At 43.4% G+C, this 12072-nt stretch overlaps 1 protein-coding gene across 7 annotated transcripts in view; it reads left to right on the top strand.

Moving 5' to 3' along the window:
- arhgap12b (Rho GTPase activating protein 12b) overlaps window positions 1-12072 on the top strand; it is a 56234-nt gene that overhangs the window by 26638 nt on the left and 17524 nt on the right. Inside the window, exon 1 of one of the 7 annotated variants that reach the window (XM_056364349.1) lies at window positions 10611-10768. The exons of the other annotated variants lie outside the window; for them this stretch is intronic. Within the exon in view, the coding sequence (XP_056220324.1) occupies window positions 10673-10768 (96 nt within the window). The 5' untranslated portion in view covers window positions 10611-10672. Of the gene's footprint in view, window positions 1-10610; window positions 10769-12072 lie in introns of those variants that run through there. 7 annotated transcript variants of the gene reach the window in all.

Raw genomic sequence — 12072 nt, forward strand, 5'->3', positions numbered from 1 at the left:
CAGATAGGAAGGCTTTAGTGATCTGTAAAATAGTTATGAGCATCAATGTTAGCAGAGCGTCCCTGTTATCTAACATGTTTATGTCTCAGCTCTGCTGCGCTTGGCTTTGGCTTTGTTTGGTTGTTGTTCTGTGAAAACAGTAACTTCATCTGTTTTTGTCACAGTCGCAGCTTGATGTGCTGTTGTGTGTGTGTGTGTGTGTGTGTGTGTGTGTGTGCGCAGTGGGAAAGTCTCAGGGTGAAGGTGGAAGAAGGGAGTGCACAGGCTCTTTTCTAAGATCAATCGACTCTAACTTTTATTTTTGATTTCTTTGCGTTTTAACCCTTAAATCCATTCACGGTTTTAAACCAGCGTGAATCATGTCTTTAGTGTCATTATGGTGGGGTTGGAAATCATCATGTGATCATACTGGCAGTGACCTGAATGACATCCTGTTTTCTTCTCAGCTGCTCAGGAGTCATAGGAACTTCACTAATTTGATCCTAAAGTGCAGCTGATGATAAAAACACGTGCTGGAACAATAATAGCAGCATGTTTACAGCAGACATTAAGTCGCCAGTCCAACACAGAAACTTCACGTCGGCCTGTAATCTGCTTCTTCTGAAACTTAATCCACTAAAACAGGAAGTGCTGAGGGACTTTGTTCCCTGGATACAGTAAGTGATATTTGACTTTACGGGACGAGGCTCGTGTATTTGTAGCTGTTTCTCTTAACACGTAAAGAATGTGTGTTCGTGAGTGCGTTACACTTGTGCAAAGAAAAGGTTATGTGGATGCTTATAAACTCTCCTTGTCTTTCACAACCGCAAAGGCTCATGGGAAGTGTTGACTTTTCAAGACAACAAAGACTTGGCTAACTGGGCAAGCATGGGAGAAAATGTGCTGCAGAGTGGAAGTGACTTCTGGTTCATGTTCTGGTCAGGTTTATTAGAAATGAAAACATGTTTGTTGACACACAGTTGGACATACTGATTTTACCATAATTAAGACATGTATGCTTGTCTTGGTACATTGGCTTGTTAAATCACATTTACTGTTTATATGGAAACACACAGAGTTCTGAGCCCCATCCAACACCTTTGGGATGAAAGGGGACTTTGCACCTTTTTAATGTTCACATGCATATTTACTTCAAAGATGGAACAATTTGTATTCAAATATGGCCTTAATGTTATGTAACATCACTTATTTAAAATATTTAGCTCTCATAATTCTTCTAGATGTTATCGTCCTATTTAAAGGAGTTGGGGAGTTTCTGTTGGAGCAGAGGGAAGTCATGGTCCCCCTCCTCCCCCTCCTTCTCTCCTCCTGCCTGCTCCAGCTCTTAGAAACTCTCTGACTATCTCTGTTTCCACATAAACAGAGCAGATTAGCAGGAAGAATTGAGGGAATATTAATAACCTGCTGTAAAGCGCAGGCAGCTGCCTCCCAGACCAGTGCTAACCACAGAGAGAGAGGGAGCTACTGGAGCTCTGGTTCCAAAGTATAATGAGCCGTCACTAAGTGATTTTGTGCTTTTATGATGTAGTTTGTGTTGGCTGCTAATGCATTAACTAATGTACAATAAAATGTATTGTATTCAGTGTAGTAATGTTATGTTAAAAAAATACAGGCTCGTCTTGAGCTAAAAACAATAATGGATTTAAAGAGTCAGGTAGCAGGACTGGGATCAGTTTTCTCTGGAGAGCTCTCTTCTGTTCCAGTGTTGTCTTTGAGAAGTGGTATGTGTCGCTAACAGGCCTTTCACCCCGTGTTAGTAACCAGCAAGATACTGCATGTGGGTTTGAGTCATGACGGCTTCAGGTGAAGATCCAGTGCTGCTCTGCTGCACGCAGTCTGAAAGAACTAACATAAACACCCTGTGGAAACTTTTCAGCTTTTGATGAATTCATCCAAACAGGCTTTTATGTAGTACTGACCCCCACGAAAAAAAAAAATGTTTGAACGAATGGCACCAAGCACTAATTTGTTCAGATTCTGCTCATGTAGCCCACTTGTAAAATATGTCATGGCCTTCACATTGTTCTCATCATTTACAGTGCCTCTGCTCCGTTGTCTCGTTTAAGTAACGAGGTAACTGATACTTTACATTTGTTGTTGTCGCCGTAATGCTTGAACTTGTGTTTTGAAAAAGCAGCAAACAGCCGCATCTTAAGCCATTTTTTCCAGTCTGTGGTGGAAAAATCAGTCTCATCATGAATATTTACCCATGTTTAGGGCTGGAAATAACAATTATTTCCTTTGGTACATCTAGCAATTATTCTTTTTGATTAATTGGTTTAGTCTATGGCAGAAAATTGTGAAAAACTGCATTCTCTCTCTGCCCCGCCCCGTCTAGCCAGCCATTCAGCACCCAGGGAAGGGAGCTAGCGTAATTAGCTCAAACCAATCACACTGAAGGCATTAAGGCAGGATTAGTCATTAACTGGGGGTTTAGCTGTCAGCTGTCAGCCACAGAAGAATGCTGCTAAGTCTGTGCTGCAGCCCGGTGCACCCTGCCACCAAGGGATGGAGAGAGAAAAAAAATGTATGGAAGAAAAGTCATTCTTAAAATACAGTGGCGTTGTCTGCTGCTGTTAATAGCTGGAGCCACGGGTGCATGGATCAGACACCAGCTGTAAATGTCCGGGTGTTTCTCCTCCAGGAAGTTATTGCCATAGTAGAGTTTGTTGTCACTCATAAAGGGATGCAGAAACACTGATCTGAAGACAGTGTGCATTGGCAACAAGTTGTAATGTGTAATGTTTAGTGGTGTCAGTACAGAATAGACCCTCTGTTTGTTTTGGCCGTGCAGTGGGAGAAAACCCGATGGCAGCAGAGTTCAAACACAGAGACTCTTTGTACAGCAAAGACCACTCGAAATAAGTAATAAGAGATAGATTTGGCAGAGCCGGTTCCATAAAAGAAATTGAATTTTCTTACGGCGTGTCATCGATATTTTTTTCCCTTCCAAACCTGTCGGCGGCTAAACAGAACAAATTGATGCTGTCACAGAGCTGGCAGGTCATTTGACATTTGCGGCCAGAATTCATTTATTGGGCTCCTTCCCGTTCTCTCTCCTCTCTCAGGAGCGCACGCAGAATCCATCACATCCTGTTCTTCCCTTTTTATTGGATGGTTGCGTGGGTAACAGATTGCAGCGCAGCTCTGTCATCCCTGTCCCACAAGTCTGAATGTTAGTCTCACACTTTGATTGCAGAACACAGAAGCTGCCTGACTGTTGTGCAGCTTTTAGAGAAAGTAGTTTGTCTGAGTCCAGGTTTGGAACAGAATGAAACGGAGGGAGGAGATCAAGAGCAGGAGGGGTGGGAGCACAGCACAGCACCCAGGCCGGACAGACTGCTGGGAGTCACTCCTGCTGTGTGGATCTGTGGCCTTTGACCCCCACCGGAGGAGGGAAACATAGGAGCCTCAGCATAGTGTGCACACTCTCCTTTCCTCTCAGTGTTTCTCAGAGTAACCTCCTGGCACCCCCGGCATTTAAAACGGTGAAGTTTGGTGGCATGTTCAGTTTATTCCAATGGAACCACTGTGATCAGCAGATTCACTCTTAGTAAAAGCACAAACATTTCACATCAGGTTCAACTTCAGAGGACTCTCACATGAGTATTTGCAGAGTTGACCGATGGTAAGCAGTCTTGACATTGCTGATGGTGCTGTTGAAGGGAAAGGAATAGAGGAAGCTAATGAAGCTTATTAGCTGTTTTCACTTTTATTTAGCATCCTCAGTCGTAGTAAAAACTGCTTCACTGATGAGCGAAGGCTTAGAGACACTTTTGAAACAGATATTATATGATAGAAATATATCTTTGGAATAAATGGTTTGTTAGCAAACTGTCTGTTAACTTGGAGAGCTTTATTTTCCATCTTCACAAACATTTTATTGAACAAAAAGGTGGACAATGGAGGACGAAGAGCCAGGTGGGAGTAAACAGGATAGAAGGGGAAAATAAAGGGAAGCTTCAGGAGCTATTGGGACTGCAGCGCTCGCTAGCAAGTTAGCAGTTCCCCAGCTAACCCTGCCAGTACAGTCACCAAGCTTCTACAGCCAAATACTTTGCATAGAGATGCGTATTAATTTCACTGAACCTCTTTGTGGTGCAACCAGGTCATTAGAAGCTGTGTGTGTCCAGGCTGAACAGATCTGATGTCTGCACTGAGAAACACACACCAGGGGCCACCAAGAGAGGAAGCAGGGTCGCAGGTGGCGTCCGTCTCAAGCAGCTTGTTACACAAATCATACTCTCCGACAGTAAGCAGCACACGCAGAAACACCATCTCTGATTCTGTCTCATGCAGGCGTGTATCATCACATGCACACTCCAGCAGCTGCATCATCCTCTGCTTCACAAACCCGCTGATATTTGAGATACGCGCTCACACACATATTCTCAAACACTCCAGGAATGTGTCCATAGGCTTTAAAGAGACCAACAGGACGAAAAAGGAGATGTCTGGCTGATTTTGGCTCGTCAGTGTTTGCTTTCACGCTCCAACTCCAGTTCAGACCCACAGAGAAGCCAAACTCTGTGATCTATTGGGTGCCTATAAAATAACCATGGACGTGTCGTCCCAGATATGAATTGTTTGATTCCCTTGCTCTAGTTAAGCTCACTTACTGGAACACTTGTGCTGCAGAATCTGCAGCCCGGTACTGCAGACTGGTTCTTGGCCAACGTCAGCGCCCCCCACCACCCATCCCCCCCACCCCCATATGCACATGAGACTGAACATGGCTGCAGGCTTCCCCCGTCCTCAAAATCCGCCCTCTCCCTCTTGCTCATTAACATTTCAAGAGGGAAATCTGATTGGGGAGGCATTGCGCGGCACAGTAAATCCCTTCTGTTACATACGCATAAGACATGAAAACAGCAGAGATGTTGCCTGAACAATTGTCTGAGCTTGTAAAAGCATTTGAAATGACGTAAAACGGGGCATTTTGACACAATAACTGCAAATCATCTGTCGATTGCAGCGTGTTTCTACACAATTAAACTATTTTGTGCTCTAATCTGTTAAAATTCCCTTTTTTTTTCTGTGGCTTTGTTGCGTCTTTGTCAGCTGTATCCAAGCTGCAGACCAGTTATTCTCCACCAAGACACTGGAGGTTTATCAGAAACTGGGTGTATTCCCGCAGACATAAACTGACATTTTAGCCGAGCGCTATCAGCTCAGGACCAAAAGGTTAATTGCTCACGTCTCTGTCAGCTTGTGAGCCTCGCCGAATCCTGTGATCCGTGAAATGAAAGTAGCTGTCGTCATCCCAACGAGCGAAAAAGGTGCTGACTCACTTTCATCCCAAGGTTTCTTGGATTTTTTTTTTGTGCTTTCACTCACAAACTCTGGCCATGTTTTGCTGACTTGTGTGTGTGTGTGCATGCAGTTGCATCAGTAAGTGAAGTCAATATTTGAATCCCATTAACATTTTTCTGCCCACACTCACTCTTTCAGTCTTTTTTTTCCCAAGCAGAATATCAGGTCTTTTTTAACACAGTGCCTTTCTGAACTGCAGTGAAAGGCTAGAACTGGTTGCTAAGGCAAGAGAGGAGCTGTGTGTGTGTGTGTGTGTGTGATTGTAAGCATATTTTTTATGTGTGCGTGCCGGTTTTCTACTGTATGTCAGGCAATACTCATGAAATCAGAGTAGGGGGTTTCTGGCTTGTGAAATGCCACAAATGTGATGATGGGGGAGTGGGTGAATGTGGTCTGACTGACGCCCAGCGAGGCGGAAATGTAGGTTAATCTGGTCATATGGACACAACCATCAGCATCATACCTCCTGGAGCAGAGACAGAATGGGTGATGGAAGGGGGCAGTGGGGCGTTGGCTAAGTCTGGGAGGGGGCAGAGAGACGGGAAGGAATGGCCACAGAGGTTTTGGTGCATGATTATGAGATGCAGCAGAGGAAAAGGGCAGGGAGTGTTTGGTGTGTGTGCGTGTGTGTGTGTGTGTGTGTGTGTGTGTGTGTGTGTGCAGGGAGCAGAGGATTGGAGTGGGGAAACAGAAGTGAGAGATGAAGGAGGTGGGGAAAGATGAGAGCACTGAGGACAAAAGAACAGAGGGAGCGGCAGTGGATTGATGCATTGGCTCCGAGGTAGTGTGCCCCACCCCCCCACCCAACACTCCCTCCATGCCCCCCCCCAGCCTTACCTCTTACCCCACGACCTATCTTCAAACACTCCTCTGCGTGACCGCCTGATCGGCAGGGTTTTCGCCATGGTCACGGCTGCAACTCCCTCAATCACCACGCCACCGTTTCCTTTTCTAATTCAATTACACAATCACATTATGTAACTTAGTTATAGGGGAAATGCACACGCACTCCGAGGTGTGACATTGATGCAGACGCCATCTGCGGCAGAAAAGACCTTTTCAACTAAACACTGAATAATTATTTCAGCATTACAGCTGTGATCATGTTTTTTAATTTTATTTATTAGTGTCTGTAGCCTGATGATGAAAGTCTGATCTGACTAATGTTTTCACGTGTATTCGACAACCTAGTTATTTAGCACAAGTCACACTGAGGCAGTTTCCAACATTTCAAGTTAGAAGGAAATTTAAAAAGAAAAGAAGCAGAAGAAAATATAAGAAGACGTATAGACGTATCCAGTGCAGTACTGTAAGTTTGGTGGACAAACAGCTGTCAGTATAATGCACTACAATTAAACAGCAAAAATTATTATAAAGTTGGATCAACAAAACAAAATATTATAACCTCCATAAAGCTACATAAGATATACTGCCGTACTGTTGTATTAGATGTCAACTGAAGTGTATGCACAGACGTAGAGGAAAGTCTGATATAAAAATAAAGAAATATCACTTAGTTGTTTAATTTGAAGGCAGTAATTCCACCCAGCGGCACATAAGTAAATGAAGCCTGACCAAATGTTGGAACTGCAGTAAACAACCTTTCTGAAGATCTACAGTGAAGGCGTCAGGCAGGGCGTCGGTCTGTGCATCGTCGTGGGCGATGGACCTGAACACAGCAGTATTGTGACAAAAAGTTTAAGCAGATTTAACTTTTTTTAATAAATGACCCTGTGCTTTTTTGCCAGACCCCCTGCGTTGGAACCCCCGCTGTATCAACAAGTAGCTAACTTCAAATGAATGTGTGGTTGCTTTTTTTTTTTTTTTATTACAGCAGTAATGCTGGTCTGAACAGGATCTTGTAGCTTTTAAAATCCCCTTCAGCATTGATGATTTTACCTTATGGACACAGACAATCGCTGCATCTATATGCAGTGGTTGTCCAGATGTGACAGTGGTCAGGCTTTGAACTTCTCTCTCAGACTCTTCTGTCACTTTTCATGTGTAAAATTAAGTGCAACACTATGAATTCCGTCAAGAGACTGTCGACTTTCTATATTCCTGTTTGCATGATTCACTGAGCTCACCACGTCTGTGACCTATTGTTTGCTGCACACTGAACCCTTCAGAGGTTTGGCAGTTTCATATTGCACAAGCAATAGTCAGCGATATAGATCTTTGTGCTGAGCGATTCAGTGATTTATATACTAGCAGTAATTTTTTCTATGCGGTGATACACTGGTCTGGAGACCTGATGTAATGAGCTCGACTCTCTGTGTCCTGGCGGCGGCGGCGGCAGCAGCAGGTTTGTGAATCATCTGCAGTTTGTGAAACAGCTGCAGCGAGGTGACTGAATTACATTACAGCTCTGAGGAAAAGAAAGCAGCTAAAGTGCCGCTGTGCAGAGTGTGGAGTGCAGCTCTGTGGAATCTGCTGCACAGATACTAATGGTGTGTGTTGAAATGCAGCATGGAGATGCTGCAGAGCGGGTTGCCATGTGTGCACCAATTGAAACCCCTCCCCCTCACGCTACTTTCCTCATGGCCAGATACATTTGATGGAGACTCCCACCCACTCACCAGCAGCCTCTGCTCCACGTCCTCCCACCCAACCCAAGAGAGACACCTAGTGGACGCAGGGTGCAGCTACACTCCTGCGTCCCCGCTGCCCTCGCCCTGACCTGCACTACTTTACACTTAGAATAATTTATGGTTTAATTTACAGTGCACTGCGAGGCACAGGTATTTTCTAGTGATTGTACAAGCACAGTGGGACAGGAGGCTGGATAGAGTGAAGGAGAGAGAGGACAGGGGGAAGGGGAGTAGTATTCCCAACATGGTGATAAATACAACAGCTACAGCAAGCTGTGTTCCATGCAGCAGAGCATAATCTCATTGGGCTCCATTAGCAAGCCAATTCTTCATCAGTTCCTTTGCTATTGCTGTGTGCGTCTGTTCCTCTCTGCATTCACATACTCCATTAGACCCCTGAGTTGAATTAATCTCACATTTCCATGCTGGGTGTGCCTACACACTCTCCAGGCTGCTTAACGCATTATAATGCAGTTGGTGGAGATTCTGTGCTGTACTGGCCTGCAGTCTGAAACTCATTTATCATGGCTGTGCAGACAGACTGCTGCTGCTGCTGCTGAGAAGAAGACTGTTCTTCATTCAACAGCACATCTCATCACCTCACTCCTGCCCTCTATCTCTCACTCGCTCCATCTATCCCTCATTTACACCTCTCTCCCCTCAGGCTGTGTGAGCCATCCCTCCCGCCCCCTAAGGTCCTTTCTATTTTTAATTACCTGTCAGAGACCCCGGGTCTCCATCCCCTGCCTCCCCAGCTCTCTGCCATATCACATTCATTTCAAACCAGCCAAGAATCAGAATATGAAAATACAATGAGGAGAGATTTGTAATCAAGCGCAGTGCATTGTGGGAAGAGTCATCTTCACTCAACAGATGTAACTGTCCAGGGGTTCAGTGAAGTTTTTCACTGATGCTACTTATTATGAAAACACATGAGCCGGTAATGTCTATTAACGACTCCTTGTTGATTACTACAGATATATCTGTATCGGCTGGTGTTAATCAATGACAGAAAGCCAATGATATTTTGAAAAGGGGTTTTTGAATCCGAGGTCAGTGTGTTGATATCGTTGTCCCGTTGTGATATGCTAATGTAAATTGTAAAGTGCCAAGTCTCAAGTTTCAATCTGAGCAGGTTTACATCAGCAAAACTATGAAATGGCAACCAACCTGAAAAAGGCAGAAGAGCACAGTCAGTCAGTGGAAAATCATTTGCATGATGAATTAAAAAAACATTTATCAGTGAACAGCAAGTGAAGAATTCTGTCCAGGATGTGGGCGGACATGTTTCCTTGTCAGTGATCAAGATAAGACTTTGTGACTGTAACCTCAGAGGATTCACCACAGGATGCAAAAATGTACAAAAATAATCCGGTTAACAAATCTGTTCAATGTTCTGATGAAAAAAAAAAAAAAAATCAACCTCTACCACAATGACAGAAAGAGGAAAGTGTGGAGAAGAAAGGAACAGCTCATGGACCAAAACCTCCACCTCATCTGTCAAAAATGGCAGTGCTTCTGTTACAGCACATGTGGCTCCAATGGAACTGACACACTGGCATTTATTGATGATTTCAGTGCTGACAGGTCTACAGGAGACGTCTGTGCTCAGATTCAGCCAAGTACATCAAAACATTCATCATTCAGCAGGACAATGATCCTAAACATACAGCCAAACAGCTTTTCAGGGTCAGTCACCTGATCTCCGTCTCTGAGCTGTGTTCCACCTGCTGAAGTCCAGACTAGTTAGAGAGAACAGGCAAGATCTGAGGGTGGCAGCAGCGAAGGCCCTAAAATATTGATATCAGTGTCACTCAAAGAAAAAAGAGTATCAACCAGGCTCTAATCCAGAAATGCCTCAGACAACATTTACTGTTTGCAGCATGTTTGGGTTCATGGTTGCTTGAAGTCTATCACTCATAGATTTCTGCTGTAGTTGAAAATAAAAACCATCTAAAGCCATAAGAAAATGATAAACTACCAAAAGGTCAGATATATTTTTTTCTTCATTTTAAAACTGAAACCAAGTATGTTGAAAGATGTTAATTGCATTACAACATTTTTTGCACAATACCTGAACAAACGGCCGAAGTAGACGATGTAGAATATGTAACAGTATTTTCCAATGATTTGTGAGAATTGTGCTGCAGCTCACTGATACTTTATCTCAACCCTCGTATGTGGGTTATCTTGAAGGTTGTTAAACTTTGTCAAGGAGCTTTTATTACCCACAACATCCCCCTCCTTGTCTTGTTGTCTGTTGTTCTGTCTCGATGTCTTTTCTTGTCCTACAAAATAAGCAGCTTTGCTCGTTCTCTCCTCAGCGCTCATTTGTTCAGGTGAAAGAGGAGCGCGGGACGAAGCAGCCGCGCAGCAGCGATCAGGGGTATTATCTTTCCTCAACACATCGAGTCTGATTGTAGCAGTCGGGTTAAATATAGAGCCTGGCCTGTGGTGAAGCAGCCTGAACTGCCAGTTCTGTCTGTCAACACGTCTGTTTGCGCAGTTTGACTCCAGCACACAGAAACACACTCTGATAGAGGAAGCACTGACTTTTTCTCTATGATTTCCTGTTGTGTCAGATTATTTTGTGTACTGTGCTGTGTGTTTGTGAGGTAAAAAGATCCTGTTCCCCTTTGCCTCTGTCACAGTCAGTCTCAAATTACCTCCTACCTTCAGTCAGACCGTCGCACAGTCAGAAGGGCAGAGAGGAAGAAAAGGGAGCGTGGTTCTTGGAGGTGAAGCCCGTGTGTGTCCTGTCACATTTGATGGCCGCCATGCGTCGTACATTCAGTTTATTCAGAGGTTACAGGAAAGCCGGGGAGAATGACGACGACGTGTTTGTGTGCAGCCCCAGAAACAAGGTGACACATAACAGAATATGTCAAATGAAATGAGGCAAGATGGAGGTGAAAATATGTCGATTTTTGCTTAGTTTGTGTAACCTTTCAAAAGTGTTATTTTTACCAGGTCAGGTACCTTTGCTCTGTGTCCACTCTGAGATGAATTTAGAACTGGGTGTCAGCTTTGCCAGCGCAGATGGATTTCACCTCCTGAAACTGTCATTTTTCTCAAACTGTCCATTCTCAAACTTTGAGAACTTTCCATCAGTCGCTGGCAGCCGTCACCAGCTCTGTTCTCTTATGACTGTTAAATTGGATTCCAGGTTGCGTTAATAACAAACAAAAGTTATTCTGTCTGAAACTAGCAGATACCATGTGACTGCAGTGTGCCAGTAAAACACTTGATGTAGAGTTCAGTTAACCATTTTAGAAAAGTGCTGCCTCCTGCTATTCCAGGCATGTGTTAGACTTCTGTCTCTGCATATGGTGCACATTGCGTAAGGCTTTTCTTTCTAATAGAGAACAGTCCATTTCTGCAAACGAGGGCGCTCAGTGTCTCCTGATAGAACTTCTATTTTTAGTTTTATTTCAAGGGAGCAGTTGGTCATTTTTATTCTTATTATAAAAAGATTTTGAAGTCGCTGTATAGTGCTGGAGCCCAGCTGATATATTAACTGGGTCAGTGTTTTTGGCTTAGTTTAGTTCATCACTACTATATATCAGTATCAGCATATTTTTTAGTTGATAATGTTTGAGGTGATTTGGAAACAGTGTCTTCACACTGGGATTAGGAACGAATGATATGCAAAGACATCATATTGCGATTATATTGGCAGATATTGCGATTGTGTTATGAGTCATGATTTCAGTTGGAATGATCATTTTTTTAATTTCATTTTCACTGAAAGAAAATTTAAAATGATGATTTGATTTTTGTTGGTCTTGTACCAAACAAACATGTTCCTACATTTGGAGAATATGATTTGTTGGCCAGAACATCTCTGTAGATAGATAGATAGATAGATAGATAGATAGATAATGATATAATAATAATAATAATAACATTTAATAATAAATAAACAATAATAATTAGATTAGCCAAAACAAAGGATCTCCTGAACCTCTCTGTTCTGCAGTGCAGTGAGATGAGACTTTTGCTTCTCTGTCCTGCCAGAATGTTGTGGAGAGGATGGTTGGTATTGTCCAAGATGGCCTCCATCTTACATTGCATTAAGGGTTTTTGGATCTACTTCATTTTGACCATTCCTTTTTAAATCTGCTCTTGCCGTCAACACTAAATAACCAAAGTACTACTTTAAATACTT

Source organism: Seriola aureovittata, chromosome 20 (assembly GCF_021018895.1).
Source record: "Seriola aureovittata isolate HTS-2021-v1 ecotype China chromosome 20, ASM2101889v1, whole genome shotgun sequence".
Lineage (NCBI taxonomy): Eukaryota > Metazoa > Chordata > Actinopteri > Carangiformes > Carangidae > Seriola > Seriola aureovittata.